The 26,885-nt window shown below is 46.2% G+C and overlaps 1 protein-coding gene across 1 annotated transcript; it reads left to right on the forward strand.

Moving 5' to 3' along the window:
- The first annotated feature begins 22,349 nt into the window (after positions 1–22,349).
- LOC123125272 (uncharacterized) lies at positions 22,350–23,995 on the forward strand. Its single transcript, XM_044545791.1, has one exon. The coding sequence runs from the start codon at positions 22,704–22,706 to the stop codon at positions 23,673–23,675; it is 972 nt and encodes a 323-aa protein (XP_044401726.1). The 5' UTR covers positions 22,350–22,703; the 3' UTR covers positions 23,676–23,995.
- Positions 23,996–26,885: the final 2,890 nt, after the last annotated feature.

The raw sequence follows: 26,885 nt of genomic DNA on the forward strand, positions 1-26,885 counted from the left end.
CTCCTTTATGCTTTCCAGAAAATTCTACATTATTTCAGATCAACAATATGTCATTCACATATACTTATCAGAAATGCTGTAGTGCTCCCACTCACTTTCTTGTAAATACAGGCTTCACCGCAAGTCTGTATAAAACTATATGCTTTGATCAACTTATCAAAGCGTATATTCCAACTCCGAGATGCTTGCACCAGTCCATAGATGGATCGCTGGAGCTTGCACATTTTGTTAGCACCTTTAGGATTGACAAAACCTTCTGGTTGCATCATATACAACTCTTCTTTAATAAATCCATTAAGGAATGCAGTTTTGTTATCCATTTGCCAGATTTCATAAAATGCGGCAATTGCTAACATGATTCGGACAGACTTAAGCATAGATACGAGTGAGAAACTCTCATCGTAGTCAACACCTTGAACTTGTCGAAAACCTTTTGCGACAATTCTAGCTTTGTAGATAGTAACACTACTATCAGCGTCCGTCTTCCTCTTGAAGATCCATTTATTTTCTATGGATTGCCGATCATCGGGCAAGTCAATCAAAGTCCATACTTTGTTCTCATACATGGATCCCATCTCAGATTTCATGGCCTCAAGCCATTTTGCGGAATCTGGGCTCATCATTGCTTCCTCATAGTTCGCAGGTTTGTCATGGTCAAGTAACATGACTTCCAGAACAGGATTACCGTACCATTCTGGTGCGGACCATACTCTAGTTGTCCTATGAGGTTCGGTAGTAACTTGATCTGAAGTTTCATGATCATCATCATTAGCTTCCTCACTAATTGGTGTAGAGATCACTAGATCCGATTTCTGTGATGAATTACTTTTCAATTCGTGAGAAGGTACAATTGCCTCATTAAGTTCTACTTTCCTCCCACTCACTTCTTTCGAGAGAAACTCCTTCTCTAGAAAGGATCCATTCTTAGCAACGAATGTCTTGCCTTCGGATCTGTGATAGAAGTTGTACCCAACTGTCTCCTTTGGGTATCCTATGAAGACACATTTCTCCGATTTGGGTTTGAGCTTATCAGGATGAAATTTTTTCACATAAGCATCGCAACCCCAAACTTTAAGAAACGACAACTTTGGTTTCTTGCCAAACCACAGTTCATATCATATCAATGGATTTAGATGGTGCCCTACTTAACGTGAATGCAGTTGTCTCTAATGCATAACCCCAAAATGATAGTGGTAGATCGGTAAGAGACATCATAGATTGCACCATATCTAATAAAGTACGGTTACGATGTTCGGACACCATTACGCTGTGGTGTTCCAGGTGGCGTGAGTTGCGAAACTATTCCGCAATGTTTCAAATGAAGACCAAACAGGTAACTCAAATATTCTCCTCTACGATCAGATCATAGAAACTTTATTTTCTTGTTACGATGATTTTTCACTTCACTCTGAAATTCTTTGAACTTTTCAAATGTTTCAGACTTATGTTTCATCAAGTAGATGTACCCATATCTGCTCAAATCATCTGTGAAGGTCAGAAAACAATGATACCCGCCGTGAGCCTCAACACTCATTGAACCGCATACATGGGTATGTATTATTTCCAACAAGTCAGTGCCTCGCTCCATTGTTCCGGAGAACGGAGTCTTAGTCATCTTGCCCATGAGGCATGGTTCGCAAGCATCAAGAGATTCATAATCAAGTGATTCCAAAATCCCATCAACATGGAGTTTCTTCATGCGCTTTACACCAATATGACCTAAACGGCAGTGCCACAAATAAGTTGCACTATCATTATTAACTTTGCATCTTTTAGCTTCAATATTATGAATATGTGTATCACTACAATCGAGATCCAACAAACCATTTTCATTGGGTGTATGACCATAAAAGGTTTTATTCATGTAAACAGAACAACAATTATTCTCTAATTTAAATGAATAAACGTATTGCAATAAACATGATCAAATCATATTCATGCTCAACGCAAACACCAAATAACATTTATTTAGGTTCAACACTAATCCCGAAAGTATAGGGAGTGTGCGATGATGATAATATCAATCTTGGAACTGCTTCCAACACACATCATCACTTCACCCTTAACTAGTTTCTGTTCATTCTGCAACTCCCGTTTCGAGTTACTACTCTTAGCAACTGAACTAGTATCAAATACTGCGGGGTTGCTATAAAGACTAGTAAAGTACACATTAATAACATGTATATCAAATATACCTTTGTTCACTTTGCCATCCTTCTTATCTGCCAAATACTTGGGGCAGTTCCGCTTCCAGTGACTAGTCCCTTTGCAGTATAAGCACTTAGTCTCAGGCTTAGGTCCAAACTTGGGCTTCTTCACTTGAGCAGCAACTTGCTTGCCGTTCTTCTTGAAGTTCCCCTTCTTCCCTTTTCCCTTTTCTTGAAACTAGTGGTCTTGTTAACCATCAACACTTGATGCTTTTCTTGATTTCTACCTTCGTCGATTTCAGCATCACGAAGAGCTTGGGAATCGTTTCCGTTATCCCTTGCATATTATAGTTCATCACGAAGTTCTAGCAACTTGGTGATAGTGACTAGAGAACTCTGTCAATCACTATCTTATCTGGAAGATTAACTCCCACTTGATTCAAGTGATTGTAGTACTCAGACAATATGAGCACATGCTCACTGGTTGAGCTATTCTCCTCCATCTTATAGGCAAAGTAATGTTAGAGGTCTCATATACCTCTCGACACGGGCATGAGTATGAAATACCAATTTCAACTCCTGGACCATCTTATATGCTCCGCGGCGTTCAACACATTTTTGAAGTCCCGGTTCTAAGCCGTAAAGCATGGTGCACTAAACTATCAAGTAGTCATCATACCGAGCTTTTGTCAAAACGTTCAAAACGTCTGCATTTGCTCCTGCAATAGTTCTGTCACCTAGCGGTGCATCAAGGACATAATTCTCCTGTGTAGCAATGAGGATAACCTCAGATCATGGACCAAGTCCGCATCATTGCTACTATCATCTTTCAACATATTTTTCTCTAGGAACATATCAAAATAATAATAAACGGGGAGCGACATCGCGAGCTATTGATCTACAACATAGTTATGCAAATACTATCAGGACTAAGTTCATGATAAATTAAAGTTCAATTAATCATATTACTTAAGAACTCCCACTTAGATAGACATCCCTCTAATCATGTAAGTGATCACGTGATCCAAATCAACTAAACCATAACCGATCATCATGTGAAATGGAGTAGTTTTCAATGGTGAACATCATTATGTTGATCATATCTACTATATGATTCACGCTCGACCTTTGGGTCTCAGTGTTCCGAGGCCATATCTGCATATGCTAGGCTCGTCAAGTTTAACCTGAGTATTCTGCATGTGCAAAACTGGCTTGCACCCGTTGTAGATGGACGTAGAGCTTATCACACCCGACCATCACGTGGTGTCTGGGCATGACGAACTTTGGCAACGGTGCATACTCAGGGAGAACACTTATACCTTGAGATTTAGTGAGAGATCATCTTATAATGCTACCGTCGATCTAAGCAAAATAAGATGCATAAAAGATAAACATCACATGCAATCAATATAAGTGATATGATATGGCCATCATCATCTTGTGCTTGTGATCTCCATCTCCGAAGCACCGTCATGATCACCATCGTCACCGGCGCGACAACTTGATCTCCATCGTAGCATCGTTGTCGTCTCGCCAACTTATGCTTCTACGACTATCACTACCCCTTAGTGATAAAGTAAAGCATTACAGGGCGATTGCATTGCATACAATAAAGCGAACAACCATATGGCTCCTGCCAGTTGCCGATAACTCGGTTACAAAACATGATCATCTCATACAATAAAATATAGCATCACGTCTTGACCATATCACATCACAACATGCCCTGCAAAAACAAGTTAGACGTCCTCTACTTTATTGTTGCAAGTTTTACGTGGCTGCTACGGGCTGAGAAAGAACCGTTCTTACCTACGCATCAAAGCCACAACGATAGTTCGTCAAGTTAGTGCTATTTTAACCTTCTCAAGGACCGGGCGTAGCCACACTCGGTTCAACTAAAGTTGGAGAAACTGATACCCGCCAGCCACCTGTGTGCAAAGCACGTCGGTAGAACCAGTCTCGCGTAAGCGTACGCGTAATGTCGGTCCGGGCCGCTTCATCCAACAATACCGGTGAACCAAATATGACATGCTGGTAAGCAGTATGACTTGTATCGCCCATAACTCACTTGTGTTCTACTCGTGCATATAACATCTACGCATAAAACCAGGCTCGGATGCCACTATTGGGGAACGTACTAATTTCAAAAAAATTCCTACGCACACGCAAGATCATGGTGATGCATAGCAACGAGAGGGGAGAGTGTTGTCTACGTACCCTCGTAGACCGTAAGCGGAAGCGTTTATCAACGCGGTTGATGTAGTCGTACACCTTCACGATCCATCCCGATCAAGTACCAAACGTACGGCACCTCCGTGTTCAGCACACGTTCAGCTCGATGACGTCCTCGCCTTCTCAATCTAGCAAGAGGGGCGAAGTAGTAGCTGAGTTCCGGCAGCACGACAGCGTGGTGACGGTGTTGGTGAAGAACAATCTTCGCAGGGCTTCGCCTAAGCACTACGAAAACTATGACGGAGGATAAACTAGAGGGGACGGGGTTTCCGGCACACGGCTTGGTGTTTCTTAATCTTTTTTGGGTGCTAGCCCTACCCCTCTATTTATATGTTGAGCCTTGGGGTCGAAACTTGGAATAAAAGCCTCCACAAAGTCAGTTTCACCCGAAAGGCAAGAGTCCTTCTGTGACTTCAGGGCCAGACGCCAGGGTTCCCGGCGTTTGGCCTCTGGACTCCGCAAAACTTCCTTTTGCTCCTTCCAAAAACCTTGTGGGCTTTCCCCTTTGGCCCAGATAAAGTGTTCTCGTGCCCAAACATTTCAGGAAACATCCGGAACCCCTTCCGATGGATTCCGGAAACCTTCCAGAGATAAAACACTACTATCCACATATCAGTCTTTACTTCCGGACCATTCCGGAGTTCCTCGTCATATCCGTGATCTCATCCGAAACTCCGAACAACATTCGGTCACCAACATACATAACTCATAGTACTATATCGTCAACGAACGTTAAGCGTGCAGACCCTACGGGTTCGAGAACTATGTAGACATGACCGAGACACCTCTCTGGTCAATAACCAATAGCGGAACCTGGATGCCCATATTGGCTCCTACATATTCTACGAAGATCTTTATCGGTCAGACCACATAACAACATACGTTGTTCCCTTTGTCATCGGTATGTTACTTGCCCGAGATTCGATCGTCGGTATCTCAATACCTAGTTCAATCTCGTTACCAGCAAGTCTGATGTAGGGTGGAACCCTAGATGGCTGATCTTTCATGAAAGGAGCGGATCCCTACGAAAAATGCGATGAACACGAGGGGAAACACAAGAGAAATCACTCAACCAACAAGAACAGATCACACATGCGCTAGATCGATGAACACAAAGGTAAGATACAAGATCCAAAGTCAACAAAGGACGATACAAAGGTAACCGGTTCTTCTCCGTAAGGAGGTCTTTATGGGGGCCACCCAAGAGGGGGTCTTGAATCCAAGGTGATCTTCTCCGTAGAGGGGCCGCGGTCTCTCTCGTGGAGTAGATCCGATATGGATGAGCAAAGCTCTATCTCTAAATGAGCTAATCCTTTGCTAACCCTAACTAGGAGGAGGTGGGGGAGTATATATAGTCTAAGGGACGAAGGGGTACATGGGCCTCGGCCCAGATGCGCTGCACGGAGGCAGGGAGGGGCCGGATGTCTGGGCGTCGGCCGGATGTCCGGGCTAGCGGGCCGGATGTCCGGGCTGGAGTGGCCGGTCTCGGAGCTCTCTGGATAGGCGGGGTCCGGATGTCCGGGCTGGGGGTGGGATGTCCGGCGGCTCGCGAAGAGCCGGATGTCCGGGCCTCTGGCCGGATGTCCGGGCTGACGGGGTTCAGCTTCGGGTGCGTTCTGTGATGGGCGCCGGATTTCCGGGGGTCGGGCCGGATGTCCGGGCTGGGGCCGGATGTCCGAGGCCTGTAGCAGCTGTCTCTTCTTCCTTCTCCTTCCTTTGCTTCCGTGCACGCTTGGCCTTGGTCCTTGGGTTCTCCATGGTCTCCTCGGGTGTACCTGAGTATGAACAAGGTCCGCGCTTGAAGTAGCATCCATGTCTTGCATGCGGAAAGGGAAGATTCGGAAAGGAGCGAGTTCACCTTAGGTCCAATGGCGTAGGCTCGAGTGTACATGGGGATGATCGTCGGATGCTCCGCATCATCTCCCCTCCCTTGGGAAAGATCCGACCTCGGATCGAAAACCTCATCACCATGGAAACGGTTGTCGTGGACGGACTTGTAGTTGGACGAAGTGGAAAACATGGCGCAATCCAAGTACTCTAAGGTGTGTCCGGAGTGGTACACATGCAAAAAGAGCAAACACAAACAACACTTGGAAATACAATGGTTAGCGCACACAAAGTGTCCATCATGTAAGAATGAGTCCGTGAGGCAAGATTGTTCATGACAAAGCACATGAAGCTTAGCAAGATGATATGGAATGAGATGTAAAGCATTCATGGGAGCAAAAGCATTCATTGTGCACACAAATGTGTTGTGAATGTGATCAATGCAACCACGGTGCAAAATGATGTCATAGTGAGACGGTTTATCAATAGCATGAATATGGTAATGGATGCTCAATATGAATAAGTTATCATGCAATTGATGGTAGGCAATATGATCATGGTGTATGAATATGCCATCAAGAAAGATCACAACAAATTTGCTAAGGAAGTGTACAAGCTCATATATCATGGATGACATCAAAATACAAGATGCAACAAGGCAATCATAATGTGAGTCAATCCATGCATAAGATGCAAATTTGTTATGGGTGGTGTTGTACCATAGCTTGATGTCGTGGTAGAAGTGTTGGTCCGGTGGTGCATCTGCTAAGTCCGAGCACTTCTCAACTTGAAGGTCCATAGGGTCCATCTCCAATGTCAGTCCTCTATCCAATAGATGTATCATGTAGACAACAAGAAAGAGGCAACAATGAAAGAATGACCCATCCAATATGCTTATTTGAGAATGGCTCAAAGGGAATGAGTTCACCTTTATGAGGATGTCGAGAATGTTGGTGTTGCACATCATATACGCCTTCACATAACCAATATGTCTCGTGATGGAAATGCCTTGAGAATCCTTCAAAATGAAAGAACAAGACAAACACTCGGAAAAACAAATGAGGTTAGCGGAAATGCAAAACCTATCATTCGAGTGGTGAGATACCCAACAAGTGTTTTCATCATTCTTATCATAAGAAAGGACAAGTTGTGGTATGGTATGAAAGCATATGATGCAACTACAACCAAAGACAATAGGCTTAAACAAGCAAGCATGCATAACAAGTAATATGTCCAAGTCTCGACGATCAATAAGCATAGCAAGTTGGCACTCAACACAAGGTGATATGAGAGATGCAATTAATGGGAACAAGAGACAATGATCAAGATATATCATGTGAGAGGCATGAACATATATGTCATCAACCCAAGAAAGCGAGTAAGAATGGAACATGGGTGATGTGACAAAGCAAGCAAGCATAGTGATCAAGTGAAGCAAGCTAGTAGTGCGAAGATGCAACGTACTAGAAGGAATCATGGCAAACATGTCATGTGTGCAAATAGTGGGCATATATAATGCACATGACATTTCACAAGCATGAAAGCAAGATATGAGCAAAATATCATCATTGTATTGGCAAGAAGTCCTATGTAAATAGCAATGGGACATCATGACTCTCCCAACACAAAAATCAACAATAGCATGAGGCACATGATAAACATGGCAAAAGCAACAAGGATCTCCACCAAGCATGCAAATACACATAGGAGTAGCATAATGGTGAATCATGGGTAGATGCAAGCAAGGGTCACAATTGCATGTCAAAGGCATGGAAAGAGGTGTAACATGCAAAGTGAACACGATAGAATGGGCATAAGGTAACAAGTGATAAATGGCCCAAAGCCGTGTGAGAGCCAAGTAGAAGAGATGCGCGTAGTCCTTGCGCAAATGGAATGGTGGTAACGATAGTCCACGAGATCCCAAGTCATCGTTGCTCTCAAGAGCTCGTTTCGTCAACTCTTGGGATTGAGAGGTTGACGAGTATACGTGAGTACCTACACAAAACAAAGGCAAAGGAAAAATTGTGTGTGCGTGGTAGATGTACACATCATCCATCATGATGCGCACGTGCATGTGTTGGTTAGCACAAAGTAGCCAATGCTCAAATAAATGAGATGCGTGATATAGAAACATGTCATCCATCATGATAGGTTTGTTATTATGTATAGCATAATGGAGACTCAAATTATGTAATGCATCATGAGAAATATGTAGAGCATTGTTATTCATGGAATGCATATGGTGCACGCAATTATGGGAATCATGCAAAGTATGGAATGCATCAAAATCTCCTAATATGTATGAGGAAACTATGGGGGTCTCCTCATGAGCATTAGTAGAAACATCACATGGAGAATATTGACAACATCCAAAACAATGCATATTTGGAACAATGTGACCATGGCATGGTATAGTAGATGAATTGCGCAAATCATGTAAAGGAAGCATAGCAATATCATCACATGAAAAACAAAAGCCAATGACCATCATCTCGTCATCTATGCCATAAGTGCAAATGGGATTTATTTTAATGGGACATGCATAGTTACTATGTTGAGATTGAAATGAAGCAATATGGGAGATCTCATTCATAGCATATGACAAGTTCAATGGATTGTCAAACATGAAGTGACCAATAGAATTTTCACATGATATCCTATGGAGCATAGCATCACAACTAGGAAACTCAACATGCTCATCATCATATTCATCATAAATTGGTAAGTCATGACATGAAGAAGTCGCACTAGCATGAAGCATTGGAATAGGTGGATCAACATCATGCAAGCAATCATTGGTAAGATAGTCCACTAGTGGGACAAGAGAAGCACCATCACCTATGTTACCATTGTAGCATCGCTCATGTGTTGTAGGTGAGGTGTCGAAGAACAAGCCATTGTCATCTTCATCTTGATGGAACCATGTGGGGGGTACATCATCGTCCACCATGGCCATCATCGTTTCTATTGGAGGTATGGACTCGTTGAGGATAGGCGTGTCGTCATGTAGGAGACCTAGCACCAAAGAAGAAAACACACTAGGAGTAGAGGTTAAGTCATTAAAAATCATAGTGGCCTCATGTGCACTCTCAACTACCTCACTCACTAAGTGTCGTGGCTCACTCACTTCCTCAAAGATGCTCTCACTAATATGGTGGGTGGAGTCACTCAAATGGCTCTCAACCTCACATAGGATGTGTGGCATGCTCTCATGTGTGGGGCTAGTGGTGGTCACACTCATCCTCTCATAGGAAATGCACTCAATGTCACATATGGTGGAGTCACTCATATCACTCATGGTGGGGTGGCTCTCCTCACATGGGAATTGGGGCACATATGTGGGTGTCGGAGAGATGTTGATGCAAATGTCTCCATGCTCAATCATGTCACAATCGTAGCCGTGGATGAAGGCCAAAGATGGCACATTATCATTCTCCTCCAAGACCAAAGATAAGGTCTCATGTGCGGTCTCGTAGCTTGACTCGGAGTATGAGTCCTTTTGGGGCGCCATCTTCATGTAGTTGAAGAGGTTCGTGCTCGTTGTCGTGGTCGAAGGGGATGGCCCTTGCTCGACCGTCTTGTCGTCGTCTTGTTGTTGGAGGCCCATATGATGTGGCACCTCGTAGCTCGTCTCCATGACCGAAGGGAAATTCCCATGCTCAGCCATCTTCCTTGAGGGGCTTCCGAAGATGGAAGTGTCGCCCTCACTTGTAGGTGGTCGCCTTGTTGTTGAAGATGTCAATGTAGGCGAACTCACGGGAAGTAGGCGAAGATGCCGTACGTCCAAAGGCGAAGATGCCTTGAGAACACTTGGCTGGTGCCGAAGTGGTTGGTGTAGCCGTAGCTCCGTCTTGGTGGTGCTTGTCTCGCGGTCTTCTCTTATGCTCATGAAGCTTGGACGTATCTTGATGTAGAGCTTGTTGGGACTTGTAGGTAGGCGCATCTCGAGCATCTTCATGTTGATGGTGTTGTTGTCATACTTGAGCTTTATGGCGGTCATCGTCGTGCACATGATGCTTGGAGGTGACTTGCCCTTCATGACGATGTTGATCACGAATGTGATGGTGGTCGCCATGTATATGTGGATGTGGACGACTTGCACTTGCGTCGCGTCGGCGCTCCGAAGGTGATCGACTTGCTCGCCGCCGCCTTGAGGATGATGAAGGGGAAGAAGACTTGTAGTCGGCCACCATGTCTCGTAGTTGATCCTTTAGCTCGCCCAACTTGGTGTCGATGTAGTCCCTTTTCCTTGCTTCAGAGTGTCGTATGTGGATGGCGAGGTTGTCGAGGCGCTCTCGCAAGGTAGATTGTGTGCCTTGCATTTGTCGTTGTAGATCGAAGATGGACGCTTTGGTGATGTAGTTGTTCACGCCGTCGTTGTTGTCGAAGACCGGAGATGAAATGCCTTGCCTATCCATCACAAGACTCGAGCAAATATGAGTGGGAGAAAGAGAAGAACTATACCAAATGTACCTTGACCGATGTTGAAAATGGATCAATGATCACTCAATGTTTAACAAGGAAATAGCACAATTGGTACCACTTCTTGTCGGTTTCTCACACCTACACAAATAAGGCTTATGGTGGAGCTTGGTGAGGATAGTGGCACAAAAATTTGATGCAAAATGTTAGCAAGAGTCAATAATGTTGAAAGAGATTCACAAATTTGCAAGTGAAACAAGTAGACCAATAGCAAAGAATGGCACACGGAAACACACACACGGATAGATAAATGGGGTCGTGCAACCAAGGAATGAGCACAAAATGTGGAGTCCACGGAAAACGCTCGTGTTGCACAACTCAAGAGAGACGCTAGCACGATTGCTCTATAGGCGGATACGACACTTGTGCACAACCTATGATATGCAAAATGGATAAACTTCTATCCCAAGTATGCTATGTATGTATGGTTCCCGGTGTTCCTCTCAAGATGATCCAAGATGATCGTATATGACAACCTTATTTGCAATTTGGTATGATTTTATCGCACTTGCTTACAAGCTTCTTTGCTCTTCTCTTTTGCTTAAAAGCTTATTCTTCTTCTTCTTTTGTATGGCCACTTTTGCACAATGCACAAACCAAGATAGCAATTGTGTATATGTGGGAATAATCTTGTGACACAAGGGATGATATGATACCAAGATGATATGGTATGTATGCAATGGAAGGTGTAGATCACTAATGTGCACAAGTAACGTTGCCGGCAATACTCAAATGGCTAGTCTCGATAGGCAAGTGACGCAAAATGGGCTAGGGGTTAACAATGCAATGTGCAAGGGAATATACAATGGAGGGATACCACGATACCAAGATGATATGGAGGTTACCGTCCGAGGTGATGATGAGTGGCGGTGATCTTGATGGAGATACCAAGATGATGGATACTCGTCCCTAAGTAGCCGAAACACCTTAGGAAATGGAAAAACCGCGAACTCAAAATCTCAAATGTCAAATGGTGGTAGCGGGAATGCGGTGGTGTTTTTGCGTAAGCTCAAAGGGATTGCGGAAATGCAATGATGGGGTTTGAGACACAATGCGGAAATGGAGGGAAGGTGGGAAACTATACACGATGTCGGGGTTGGAAGCACGTCCCTAAGTAGCCGAAACACCTTAGGAGACACAACTCACAACACAAACAAAATTGGGTTAAGTTGGGGTGGTGGAAGTTTATGGTGGGTAAGCCTATGCGGAAGTTATGGTGGTGGTTGATGAAGAAGCAATCGTCCCTAAGTAGCCGAAACACCTTAGGAGACTCGAATCACAACTCAAACAACCACAAATGCTATAAGGAACAAAATTGGTTAAGTTGCAGAAGTCGGTGGTGGTTATGCGGAAGTTATGGTGGAAGCCCTAGGCAAAGATGCCAAAGTGCCAAAAATTTGATGGAGTCAAATGGTGATGGGACCTATCTAGAGGGATAGAGGATGTCAAAAGCTACTCAACGAGCAAAAGAACGCGAAAATCGGACTCCAGATGTGAAAGTTACGGTCAAAACGGTGAAACGGGACAGGCTGAATTCCCAGGGGCCGGACATCCGGGGGTTTGGCCGGATTTCCGATGTCCAGAACCGCGCGCGAAATTGTTCTCCAGGAGCCGGATGTCCGGGCCACGGGCCGGATGTCCGGGGGCCAGATGTCCGGGGCTACGGGCCGGATGTCAGGGCTCCAGATCCGAGGATGAACTCGAGGAACTCGATTTTGGGGGCGGAAATTGAGGATTTCGGGGGCAAAATTGTGGAGATTTCTTAGATGGAAAGTGGGGAAAATTGGGGGAAAGCTAGATCCACTAGTAACAAAGCAAATCCATGGATCAAATCCAACAAAACATCATCACACCAACAAATCACAAAATATTTTGGGGGCTATTTTTTGGTGGGGATTTTCGAATTTGGGACAAAATCAACAAAACTAGGCTAGAAAACACAACGGGGAGGCTCCGAAATCGTGATCAACGTGGCTCATGATACCAAGATGATGTAGGGTGGAACCCTAGATGGCTGATCTTTCACGAAAGGAGCGGATCCCTACGAAGAACGCGATGAACACGAGGGGAAACACGAGGGAAACACGAGAGAAATCACTCAACCAACAAGAATAGATCACACATGCACTGGATCGATGAACACGAAGGTAAGATACAAGATCCAAAGTCAACAAAGGACGATGCAAAGGTAACCGGTTCTTCTCCGTAAGGAGGTCTTGATGGGGGCCACCCAATAGGCGGTCTTGAATCCAAGGTGATCTTCTCCGTAGAGGGGCCGCGGTCTCTCTCGTGGAGTAGATCCAATATGGATGAGCAAAGCTCTATCTCTAAATGAGCTAATCCTTTGGTAACCCTAACTAGGAGGAGGTGGGGGAGTATATATAGTCTAAGGGACGAAGGGGTACATGGGCCTTGACCCAGATGCGCTGCACGCAGGCAGGGAGGGGCCGGATGTCCGGGCATCGGGCCGAATGTCCGGGCCTTCGCGAGGTGCCGGATGTCCGGGCTAGCAGGCCGGATGTCCGGGCTGGAGTGGCCGGTCTCAGAGCTCTCTGGATAGGCGGGGTCCGAATGTCCGGGCTGGGGGCCGGATGTCCGGCGGCTCAGGAAGAACCGGATGTCCGGGCTGACGGGGTTCAGCTTCGGGTGCGTTCTGTGATGGGCGCCGGATTTCCGGGGGTCGGGCCGGATGTCCGGGCTGGGTCCGGATGTCCGGGGCCTGTAGCAGCTCTCTTCTTCCTTCTCCTTCCTTTGCTTCCGCACACGCTTGGCCTTGGTCCTTGGGTTCTCCATGGTCTCCTCGGGTGTACCTGAGTATGAACAAGGTCCGCGCTTGAAGTAGCATCCATGTCTTGCATGCGGAAACGGAAGATTCAGAAAGGAGCGAGTTCACCTTAGGTCCAATGGCGTAGGCTCGAGTGTACATGGGGATGATCGTCGGATGCTCCGCATCAAAGTCTCTTTACTCGTTCCGTAATACAACATCTCGCAACTAACTCATTAGTTACAATGTTTGCAAGGCTTATAGTGATGTGCATTACCGAGAGGGCCCAGAGATACCTCTCCGACACTCGGAGTGACAAATCCTAATCTCGAAATACGCCAACTCAACAAGTACCTTCGGAGACACCTGTAGAGCACCTTTATAATCACCCAGTTACGTTGTGACGTTTGGTAGCACACAAAGTCTTCCTCCGGTAAACAGGAGTTGCATAATCTCATAGTCATAGGAACATGTATAAGTCATGAAGAAAGCAATAGCAGAATACTAAACGATCAAGTGCTAAGCTAACAGAATGGGTCAAGTCAATCACATCATTCTCCTAATGATGTGATCCCGTTAATCAAATGACAACTCATGTCTATGGCTAGGAAACATAACCATCTTTGATCAACGAGCTAGTCAAGTAGAGGCATATTAGTGACACGCTGTTTGTCTATGTATTCACACATGTATCATGTTTCCGGTTAATACAATTCTAGCATGAATAATAAACATTTATCATGATATAAGGAAATAAATAATAACTTTATTATTGCCTCTAGGGCATATTTCCTTCAATGCACAAACTATTTTACAAAATAAAGTAGCATCAAAATACGTAGTTTAACAACACCGGGGGTTGATGCTCTCCTGATTTGTCGAGGAGGGGCTGGGGCGCAGGAGCTGAGAGGGGAGGGGGAGAGTAGTCTTTTACATTGTTCTTACCGTTCCAGACAGATACAACTACATACTTTAAGCGAAAATTTATTTTATTTATTTTTTCCTAAGTGTTTGGCATTGGACATGCCTAAGGAGACGAACCACTCCACTATGTCAAACTTTTCTCTCTTGGTTGATAAAAAATGTTTATCTTGGATTTAGTTGGTTCGACATACCGATTGAGTGGATTCAAATTTAACTGAGAGATAGAATCAATTCGAGTTCCTGCTCCCTCAAAGGCTTTGCTTTGCATATTTTGTGGCTGGATGTTGGGTCATTCCTCGAGTTGTTTAAAAAGGCACAACTACAATATGTAAGTTGCCTAAATTTGTAATTTAGATAAGTGGATTTGTAGGAGAAGGAACAAGGAGGCGAGGCGGAGCTCCGAGGCCGAGCCGGGGGCGCCATAGCGAGTGCGAGCGAGAGGCGCGTGGCCGCAGGCGAGGCTGAGCCGGAGCCGGAGACGTCATGGCTTGCCGCGACGTCTCGGGTGGAGGGAGTGAATTGCAAAAAACCACCACATTTGAAGTTGAAGCATCCAATTGCCACCACATTTCTAGCGCGTCCCAAAAATCCACCACTTTACTTGTAAATTTTCTCAATAAAAACAAATGACCGGTTTGCCGCAGTTAACACGATTTCTGACAGGGCTGGCCCACCCGTTAGGTGCCACGTGGGCGAGGCCAGACGGCGAGTGGGTTGACGGCCGTTAGGGCTGTCGGTACAAAACAGAGCCCCCACTCCCCGCCGCTCACACTTCACTCCACTCGCTCACTCTCTCACTCTCACTCCTCTGCTCTGTCCCCTGTTGCCGCCGCCGGAGTTTTTCGCCGCCACCGGAGGCACGGTTCCCTCCCCGCCGTAGAAGATGCCGTCGTGGAAGGATGGAGAGGAGAGCAGCGAGGAGGAGGAGCTGGTCGGCATGGATCTGGAGCAGCACTGGGTAAGATATCTGCTTTGCACCTAGGGTTAGGGTTAGTGTTCAAGTGTTCTTCGATTTGAGACCATGTTTGGAGCAGTTGCTATCTTTTCTGCGGTTCACTAGTGTGCTACAATGCAAGCGAACCCTGACACCACTATATATCCATCCTTCTGTGGTAGAGCTGCAGATGCAAGCATCACATGTAGACTGCACTTGGCCCCATGCATGAAATATGTTGCATTTGAAGGAAAGGACACTGGGAGGAGGTTCTATGGATGTGCTGTTCCTCAGGTCAGTGTTATCCAACGAGGGTTTGTGTTAGTGGTAGTTAGTCTGCAGATTGTTGTAATAATTGCTGTCAGTAAATTCAGTTAATTTGGACTGTCTGCAGTTGCAAGAATCAAATGTAAGTTAGTATGCAGTAAATTTGCAGTGTCTGAAGTAGATTTGGTAGTTAGTATGCAGTAAATTTGGACTGTGTGCAGTTGCTGTCAGTAAATTCAGTTAATTGTGTTAGTGGTAGTTAGTCTGCAGTGAATTCAGTAAATTCAGTCAATTTGGACTGTCTGCAGTTGATGAAACATGTTTTTTCACAGTGATTTTGCAAGCATCAGTTTCTGTCAGTAAATGAAACATGTTTAGGACATTGATTAATTAAATGAAACATGTCAGTAAATTAAGTAAATGAAACTTGATGCAGGATGGTATTGACTGTGGAGTTGCTCAGTGGGTTGATGCCCCATGGCCTTCTATTCTGCAAAGATGTTTGGAGAAGATATGGGAGATGTTTCATGAGGAGAATCATGGCAGAATGATTGACCATGAGAAGTATAAGAAAGAGTTGGACAAGGTCAACAAGCAGTTGGATACACTTGGGGATCAGTACAGTCAGCTGGTTGAGGATGTCACCAAGATGTTTGATTGGGCAGATCAGAACAACAGGGTCATGAGTGATGAAGAGTTCAAGCAGAAGCAGATGGATGTGGACAAGGACATGGAGAAGCTAGATATCAGCAAGGAGAAGCAGAGTGCTGACTTTGGCAAGATGAAGGAGATGGAGAAGCTGGCTCAGAAGCTGAAGGAGATGAAGTGCATTCTTAGGTCTCAGGGGGGATCATTAGAAACACAAGGAAGGAGAGGGATGAGATGAAGAAAGAGAGGGACTGGCTAGTAGAGGAGAAGAAGAAGCTGGAGTTTCTGGTGGGTGATCTTATGAAAGCTGGTCATGGCAACAAGGACAAGCTTGCCAAGATCAAGTCAATCCTTGATCAGTGAACAATGATGTTCATCACCTCAGTTATGTTAAGCTAATATGTGGCCTTGGAACAATATAGCTGGCCTTGGGGTTGTATATTTTGGGAATCCCCTAGTTATGTAATGACTGTAATGATTTTCTACAAAACTACCTCCAGTTAAGTTATGTAATGTATGTAATGACTAGCTGCAAAACTACCCCAGTTATGTAATCTTGTTAGCTTTCTATAGTAAGAGCTATGCTATTATGAATCTGCCACCTAAAACTATCATTTAATCTTCAAGGTGGCTTGGGCTCGACAAAACCACCCAAACCACCATTTAATCTTCAAGGTGGCTTTAGAGTGGCTAGGGCTCGAGGTGGCTTGGGCTCAAGGTGGCCAAAATCTTTTAGAATAGAAAAAGCATCAAATCAAACAAGTAAATTGTTGATGACACAAACATGTTCTCAACCATAAAAGTTCTCATCCATAACAGTTCTCAAACTTAGCATGGTAACACAAACAAGTTCTCAAGCTAAATACTGATTACACATAGCAGTTCCCAGGCATAGTTTATGATATTTAGAAATACTTAAGGCAGGCAGTTCAAAAGACAACAGCCAAATTGTGCACTGACTAGTTGCCACTGGCATAAAAGTAACCCCTCATCCTGGTGCTCTGGAACCTCTTCCTTTTAGACCCTACTGTTGCTCCCTCTGTTATAGTTGCAGCCCTAGGTGCCATGTAGGGCCTTCCACCTCTCCTGCTGGCTGCATTGCTTGAACCTGAAGCTCTTGTGGCAGCCTGGGAAGTAGTAGAAGCATCACTGGTGATGCTTGCCGTTGTAGAAGCAACAGTTGTTCTTCTTGGCCTTGTAGAAGCAGCAGGCTAGGCAGGACCAGTAGAAGCAGCAGTTGATTTTCTTCCCCTGGTAGATGTAGCAGGCTGGGAATGACCAGTAGCAGTTGTTCTTCTAACCCTAGTAGTTGCAGCAGGTGGTGCACTGGTTGCAGGCTGTGCAGTAGCAGTAGAACTCCCCCCAGCTCCATGGTAGTGAGTTCTGGTTGTCTAAGAAAGCACACATCATAGCCCAACAATTAGGATGAATCAAATGATTAAAACAATGAAAACTGGTGAGGCTAGTTGTTTGTGCCAGTTTCATGGTAATAAGTTGAAAACAATGACAACAGTGTGCATATTCCATACCTTGTGCTTGTCCTTTCTTGCCTGCAGATGAGGCTTCAGGGGCTGAGGGCAGTAGGTGTACCTATGTTTCTGCATCTTGGAGTTGCTACAGGTGATAGTTGCCATCCTTGATGTATCCTTCTTTGTTGGGACCTCAAATTGCCCCTTCCTCCTAGCTGTTTGCTTTCTTCCCTTCTTCTCTTTAAACACTGGTGGATCTATGTCAGCAGTTGGTGTCCTAGGCCAACAGTCAGGCCCTGGTACAGGGTAGATGATGTGCTTGTATGTTTCCTTATACAATGGTTTTTTGAAGAACTCATGCACATAGTCTTCTGGCTGCCCCTTCACTCTTGTAATGGCAGAAACTGCATGGTTACATGGCCAACCACATAGGTCCCATTTCTTGCAGTCACAGGTCCACTTATCAAGGTTCACACAGTAGGTAGACTCCCCACTAGTGACTTGCCAAATACCAGGACCTGCCATGTATGCAGTGCATTGCCTTGAGTACTTCTTTGACTCCTCCAACTTCTCCATATAAGTGGGTGTTATCTCCCACTTACTCTTCTCTGTCTTCTCTCTAACTGCTTGGTACTTAACCATCAACTTAGTTCTGAATCCATCTACGCAGCTCCTTATTGGCTTGTTCCTCACATCTAGTATCATCTTGTTAAACACTTCACTAAGATTGTTAACTACTAGGTCTGTCTTGCATGTGTGATCCATAGCATGCCTTGCCCAAGTCTCTTTAGGGATATCACAAAGCCACTTCCAAGCATCTTCATCCTCCTTTCTCAGTTCATTCATTGCAACCTCAAAACCATTCTTGGTGTATGAATATGCAGCATTGTCCATATGCTTCTTCAACTCCTCACTCCTGAAGCCAGCTGACTGGAAATTTGCATAGATATGTCTAAGACAATATCTTTGAGGTGAGTGTGGGAACACAGCTTGAATTGCATTCAACAGCCCCTGTTTAAGTCATTATATAGATGGCAGCAAGTATTAATCATATAACTTCATAATGGCAGCAAGTATTAATCATATAACTTCATAATGGCAGCAAGTATAACAAATTATTATTTCTAGAAATTGCTCATTCAATTGTGAAATGAAAAATATACCTTCTGTCTATCAGAGATGATTGTGTATGTGCCCCACTTGTTCCCCTCTCCAATGCAAGCTCTTAATTGGCTAAGAAACCAAGTCCAACTTTCCTTGTCCTCCTTATCAACAATACCAATTGCAATAGGGAATATGTTGTTATTCCCATCCCTACCAGTGGCAGCAAGTATCTGTTGCCCAGTAGAAAGCTTGATAAAGCAACCATCTAAACCTGTATTAAAGCATTGGGTAGTGAAATGAGTGCATTATTAAGTACAAGATATGGGCAATGAATTGGAGTAATTTAGAATGCATATAATACCTATAAAGGGCCTACACCCATTCAAGAAACCTCCTTTTGAAGCATTCAGACAGTAGAACATGTAGTGGAACCTAGGATTTGGGCTAGGATGGAGCTCAAGCTCTCTGGTAGTGACAATGCATCTGCTCCCAGGGTTGGTATCAAGCACAGCTTGAAGATAATCCCTAAACCTTGTGTATTGTCCCTTCATGTCACCTTCCACCACTTCAATGGCCAATGACCTTGCCCTGTAGGCCTTGGTCTTTGGCACTTCCAGCCCATACTTAGTCTTTGTTCTTTTTAAAATTGCATCAACACCAGCCCTTGGATTATCTCTCAGTTGCTGCTCACATGTTCTGGCCATCCAGTCAACTGTCACTTTGGTTTTTTCTCCATGTGCACCACAAGTGTGCAACAACTTCATCTTCTTGATGCAGAATGTCTTCTCATGAGCAATTGTGGATGCAGTCATGAAAAAAGGACACCCATTGTCCCTTTCTTTGCAATGCACAATGATCCTATCCTTGCAGTTCCTATGGTACTGGAAATTTCTAAGGATTCTGATATGAAAATTCCTAAGTGCTCTTCTAAACTGATACACATCAGTGAAGCACATACTCAAGCAAAGTTGGTCATGAGCATCTGGCTTGGTCTCATCATACCAGATCCTAGTCCTGGCCCTCTTGGCTTGACTCTTCCTTCCACAGGGCAGTGGTAGACCTGACTCATCATCTGAATCACTAATGCCATAGTCCCCAGGGAAACAAGCAGAATCATCAGATGGAATGAAATCAGGAATTACCTCAATGTCAGCTTCATGGTGTGATCTTGTAGTGGGGCCTGCTTTGCCTACTTTCTTGAATGTTTGAGGAAGAGGTGTCTGAGTCCTCTGCCTCTGGACACATCTCTTCCACTTCTGTGTCTCCTTCAAAGTGATGCATAGGATCCTCTCTCTGTTTCCTTTTCTGCTTCAGCTTCTCAATGATTTCATCTTCCTCCTCATTACCTATGTCATGCTCTTCCTCCTCAATGATTTCATCTTCCTTCTCAATGATTTCATCTTCCTCCTCACAGCAGTCCTCACAGCAGTTCAAATCAACAAACACTTCATCATCAGAGGGGCCAACATCTTCCTGTAATTTCTCTTTGCCCTTTGCTTTCTTCAAATTCATGCTCTGTTGTGTGTTAATATATGCAGACTCTTCACCTGGCTCTACAACAGCAATAGGCACAGCATAGAGCTCTTCAACTGTGTCTTCAACAGCAATAGGGAACAATACTCCTGCCTCATCTATAGAAATAATGTTGGAATCCCCCACATTACTTATAGGCACTTGTTCCTCCACAATATTTGACCAGTTAAACTCTCCTGGATTAGGCTCATTAGCCTTAATTACAGTTATGTTGAGCACCTTCTGCTCAGCATAATAGTCTAGCATCTCTTCCACACTATCTTCACTGTCAATAACCTGCATTCCTGCTGCCCCCTTTCCTTCTTCTTTCATATAGAACATGTAGTCAGCTTCAGTATATCCCTCTTCAGTCTCTAGCAGTGCTAACATGTTAATATAAGTAATTTCTGACAGAGACATGGTCCTCTCCAAGTTGTCTCTCCCTTGAAAATGGTACCTTATTTCCCATATCTCATCATCCAAACTACAGAAAATTGAGGAGAATTAGTGCTTCATTGATTCTGTTTTAATAATGTAACATGTTATTCAGACAAGATATTAGCACTATCTTCACTGTCAATAAGGACTAAACAAAGCATTCATGCATAAAACCATAAACCCAGAGCTATATTTCCTACTGAAACATATTGTACAGAAAAGATATTAACTATATCAGCTACAACACTTGAGTAAACAAACAATAATCTTCAGTAAACAAAGCACTAAAATCAAACTGCCCTAAAATCTCCTAAAATCTAACAACCCTAAAATTCCCTAAAATCTAACAGCCCATTAACAACCGTACTGTAACATGATAGGTTTATATGCAATCTAACAACCCTAAAATTTCCAGTGAATCCAATGAAGAGAGGGGTGGAGGGGGAAGAAATCTTACCACACGCCGCCGAACCCTGAAGCCCACTGATGGCCTTCTCCCACGCCTGAAGCCCTGATCTTGCGTGCTAGGGCCGCCGCCGCACGGCGCTCTATGTCCCACTCCGGCGGCGAGGGGGGCGAAGGGGATCGCTCCGGTGAAGGAGCCCGCTGCGTCAGCAAGCTACTGATGCCGAACCAGTTGTCCACCTCCGAGAACCCATCACCATCGCCTCCAGTCCCTCCGCCGCCTGCTGACTCGCCGCCGCCGCCGGTAGGTTTAGCCGCCGCCGCCATCGCCGGACAGAGAGAGAGACGGGGGAAAGAGGGGAGAATGGACCAAGCAGTCAGAGCCGCGACCGCTTTGACCACGCGCGTGCCGTAACGGCCGTCAACCCACTCGTCGTCTGGCCTCGCCCACGTGGCACCTGACGGGTGGGCCAGCCCTGTCAGAAATCGGGTTAACTGCGGCAAACCGGTCATTTGTTTTTATTGAGAAAATTTACAAGTAAAGTGGTGGATTTTTGGGACGCGCTAGAAATGTGGTGGCAATTGGATGCTTTAACTTCAAATGTGGTGGTTTTTTGCAATTCACTTCGGATGGAGGTGAATCTGGGGGTTGACTGGTGTGAGTGGAAGACCTTATAGTACTGGTTCCGCTCACATTAGACAACCGAGGGCGGGCAATGAAGAAGGAACGGTTCAAGCAGGAAGAAAGCTTGACCTATTTTATTTTTTGGATCTTCCAAGGTCCAAAATCGACCTATTTTATTTTGGACGGCTCACCTAAAGTCGGTCCTTCATCATTAATAAAATAGCTATATAATCCTCCTATCCCTCGAATGGAACCCCTCCGTTGGTGCGTGGCGAACAAAGTTTGTAATGGTGCTCACCGCCGCATCTGCAAAAAGAATGGTGTTCGGCCGTCCTGCCAGTAGCACAGCATCTACCTAACGCCGGTCAGACCAACTAACAAATGGAAAGAAGTTGCCTCGAGTCCTCCTCCATCCATCTAACAAAAAGAAATCATGTGCTACTATGAAATTAAGAAGGTTGTTGACCACGCACGTTTGCAATGTGGGTGCTAGCTAGAGCTCAAACAAAGTTGATCAACCATATAAGTATATATATGTACATCTCCGAGGTAGGGCATGTCCAGGCCCATCCATAGCTAAGCTCGTGTTTTCGCGCCACCAATCCACATCCAGCTCGGCCTCGGCGATCACAACGACCTACTCCGTAGTATATACACAATACAATCTGTCGAGATCAGAGCTAGCCAGGTCAACCGTGCCAGAAGCGAACGCCAGTCGGTCCGGCCAACAAACAACACGCCTCGCTTCCTCCTCCTCGCCAGGCCCCGATCCATCCGATTCCGAGCTCACAACACATCAAACCATCAACCATAATATATCTCCACAGCTTGTAGCTCGTCGTCAAGTGCACCGGTGACACAGTGATCTCGAGCTCGCAACGAACGTCAAGGTCGGAGCTAGCCAGCTCTTCTTTTCATAGCTAGGATGGCCGCCATAGGCGCCTTCTTCTCGGGGCAGGTCAACCGCGTCAAGGACGTGGCGAGCCAGCAGCAGGCGCTGAGCAGGCGCCAGTCGGCCTCGGGCCAGGACTTCCCGGGGTCGGGGCACCGCCCGGCGGACCGCAGGACGTGGATGGCGGAGCTGGGGCCGGAGCGGCTGCGCGTGCACCAGGTGGTGTGGCCGGGCACCCACAACTCCGCCACCGCCGAGATCGGCGTGCCCTTCGTCACCCGCCCCTTCGCGCAGTGCCAGTCGCTCTCCGTCTACGACCAGCTCGCCACGGGCTGCCGCCTCCTCGACGTCCGCGTTCAGAAGGACCGCCGCGTCTGCCACGGCCCGCTCGTGGCGAGCTACACCGTCGACGTCGTCATCGACGACGTGCGGCGCTTCCTGTCCGAGACCGCGGCCGAGGTGCTCGTCCTCGAGGTGCGCACCGAGTTCGGCCACGAGGACCCGCCGGAGTTCGCCAAGTACCTCGTGGAGCGGCTGGGCGAGCACCTGATCCCGCAGGACGACGCCGTGTTCCGCAAGACCATAGCCGAGCTGCTGCCGCGGCGGGTGATCTGCGTGTGGAAGCCGCGCAACTCGCCGGCGCCGGCGCGCGGCGGGCCGCTGTGGAGCGCCGGGTACCTGAGGGACAACTGGATCAACACGGACCTGCCGGAGAAGAAGTTCGACGGCAACCTCGCGTCCCTCGCGCAGCAGCCCGACCCGGCGGCCGCCTGGAGGCACCTGTACCGGGTGGAGAACACGCTGACGCCGCAGACCGACAACCCGGTGCTGCTCGTCGAGCCGGTCACGCGGCGCATCCACCGCTTCGCGCGCTTCTTCATCGCCCAGGCCTTCGCCAGGGGCCTCGGCGGCAAGCTGCAGGTCCTGTCCACCGACTTCATCGACGGCGACTTCGTCGACGCCTGCGCCGGCGTCACCAAGGCCCGGGTCGACGGCGCCGCGTGAAGCCGACGGCGTGTCGTGTCGTGCTTCATGGGGTTGCGAGGGTCGGCCCCGCACGATTAGAAGATTCATTTGTTGCTGGGTCCGTCGTGGTGTGCTGAGTATGGTAAATTTCATACTGTATGTGTTTGTAAATTTGTGTTTTATTTAAAACGCCCCCCATAGTAGTAGGGCATCATGGTGGAACGAGCAGTGCAAACACAAAGTGTCCAAGTGGAAATAAGGAAATGAAGGGAGTGCTTAACTTTAGGGACTCACTAGGGTCAAGTGACTGAAAATAAAATTTGGGTCAGCCGATTTGTTCTAAGCCGTCGGTTGAAAAACGAATAACCAGATGCCCTTCTTCAACCTCCTTCCTTTCCTCTTCCTCTTCTTCCCCAAACCGCCCCACGGGCCACCAGCCGAACCACCTACCTTCGTCATCTGCGGCCGGCGACGCTACCACACTAGTCTCGTCACCCTGCCCTCCCCTCACTAGCGCCCACTGTCTTGTTGGGGGCCATCCACTAGTAGAAAACAACCCATTTGTCCCAGTTTCAGAGGGCCTTTAGTCCCGGTTCTGGAACCGGGACAAAAGGGTCGGGACTAAAGCCCAAACCCTTTAGTCCCGGTTCGCTTACGAACCGGGACAAAAGGGGCTCCACGTGGCCGCTACGGGGTGCCTAGGCAGGAGGACCTTTAGTCCCGGTTGGTAACACCAACCGGGACCAAAAGGCATCCACGCGTCAGCAGTTGGCAGGAGCTGAGGTTTTTTTTTGAAAGGGGGTCGGTTTAGGGGGTTTTGGGGGGTTAATTTAGGGTGTTAGCTAGCTAATAGAGAGAAGTGTCCTCTCTTATCTCCGTGCTTGGTCGACGCTAGCCACTATACGTATAGAGAGAACTCGACACGCTAGCTAGTAAGCAAATGAAGGAATCATTAATTACATGATCGTCATGAACATATACAGAAAGGAGTGACCTCTCTTTCTCCGAGAGATTGGTCGAACAACAAGTTTTCGTATATATATCCGACACTACTAGGTACATATATACAATATAAGATCTCTTGCAATCCCTAACATCTCATGTCTATCTCAATTTCCACATGGTTTTCTCTGGCTTTATTGATGACGTGGTCCAGAAAGAATTCCGCCAATTCCTCTTGAATTGCTTTTATGCGATCATGTGGTAGGAGTTCATCCTGCATCTGCCAAACCTAATTTGAAGAAGGGGGTCAATACATGTATATGAATGAAACTCAACACAAATGATGGTAATAAAATAAAATTGTGAATATTTTTGCTTACGCACATCATATTGTTTTTCAGAGTAGCCCCGCTTAGAGATCGTCGCGTTGTAGATGTACTCGCAAACGTAGTATCCATAAAAATCATTCCCGGCTTCCTACCACAACCACTTTACGAGAAATAGAGTTCAATCAAACTGATAATCAAGCATTATAAATGTTATTGATGAAACTAGAATCAATGGGAGATGCGCGGAACTAGGTAGTAGTACTTACTTTCGGGTGTGTAAATCGCAGCTTCTTCGGCAGTGCCGGAACAATTACGGTGAACTCTTTCCAAACCCTGCCAGACAAAGAAAATAATCATTTGATATCAGGATCAAATGAACAAAGTTGCCGATATGGTGCGATAATGATCGATTGAACTTACTTCTGGAGCATTGCAGTCATGTTTGCATAATCCTGGGGATCTTTTCGTCTCGAGTCTAAGATGGTTACTACTCCCTTCTCAAGCTGGATCTCTAGCACAAAAAAGTGGAAGCTGCGCACGCATGCATAACTCATCAGTTACATTACTATAACCTCGAGTAATAGTAAGGGAAACCGAATATGCATAAGACATTAACACTCACTTGAAATTGTAAGGAAAGAGTATTTTATCTTTGTTTTGATTTTTAAGCAACGATTGTAGCAAGTTGTCCTCGGTTTCTGTGACATTGTGTTTAACAGTCCATTCATATATGATATCTGGGTTAATGAACCCAATCTGCATAATAGTGAGGATAATTATATACATGCAATGAAAGAGCTGAGCTATATATATAGAGAGAGACTTAATTACAGAAGTAGTACTTACAAACAGTAGCAAGTCATGAGTGTTTTGTCGAGGGCCTTTTTATTGTATAACTGGAATAACTCCTCAAATGCAACAGAAAACAGACCAGTTCCAACGAGGTCGTGCTCCTCTTTAATTCTCATCGTCAAAACATCATTCCCAGAGTCACTGCAGGTTTTCAGGTACCATTCATGGAATCTTCGCATCATCGTTGTTAGAGGAGGATGATCAGGTTTGACGAGAGGCTGCCCGTACTGGTATCTGAATTCATCCACCTCCATTGTATCAAAGTGTACATCATCGCTCAGGTAATCAGCCGGATTGGTACCGGGCACCATCCCCGGCAGATTAGCGACGATATCGCTAGACACCTTGAGCGGGGGGCACGATTGGTTCGCCTGTTCGCCGAGCTGGGGAATTTTTTCCCACTTCTTCGTTCTTCTAACCTTTTATCACTGGAAGTAGTTCCCGACCGCTGCGCATCTTCATATGTATTTTTAAGAGCGCGGACATAGTTTTCATCCGGCGAAGGCAGTGGTGGTCGCTTTAGGGCATCGATAGTGTGCTTCAATTTCACCGGATCTATCGTCTCCTTCGGAGGTGGAGGTTTCTTTGCAAAAAAGTCCCTCACTTGGGCTTGACAGATCTCCGTGTTTTCCTCCACGGTCCTCTCGTATGTTAACTTTTCCAGAGTCTTGAGAGATGGACCGTATCTGTATTGCCTCCCGCCTCTGGCTGTACTGCTAGCCGTCAAGGCGGCGGCGTCTCTCTTTCGTCGTTGCTTACGAGGCGGAGAAGGAGGCGGAGTGCTCCGACGCGCCGGAGGAGCCGGAGCGGTGGCATCTGTCTTCCGCCATTGCTGACGAGGCGGAGGAGGAGGCGGACTGCTCGGACGCGCCGGAGGAGGCGGAGTGGCCTCACGCGCCGGAGCAGCCGGAGAAGGAGGCGGAGTGCCCTGATCACTCGCCGAAGGAGGAGGAGGCGGAGTGCCCTGACTCGCTGGAGGAGGTGGAGGAGGTGGAGGCGTCCAGTTCGAAAGCTTGATGTACTCCTTCCACCATAGACATGGAGTCTTCAGAGCAAGACCCAGCTGAGTCTCCCCTTCACCTGTAGGGTGGTCAAGCTCGAGCTCCTCAAATCCCTCTGTTACTTC

Source organism: Triticum aestivum, chromosome 5D, assembly GCF_018294505.1.
Source record: "Triticum aestivum cultivar Chinese Spring chromosome 5D, IWGSC CS RefSeq v2.1, whole genome shotgun sequence".
NCBI classification, from domain to species: domain Eukaryota; kingdom Viridiplantae; phylum Streptophyta; class Magnoliopsida; order Poales; family Poaceae; genus Triticum; species Triticum aestivum.

Coding starts and splice junctions, on each gene's coding strand:
- LOC123125272 (XM_044545791.1), top strand. CDS start 22,704: ATGGCCGCCATAGGCGCCTTCTTCTCGGGGCAGGTCAACCGCGTCAAG.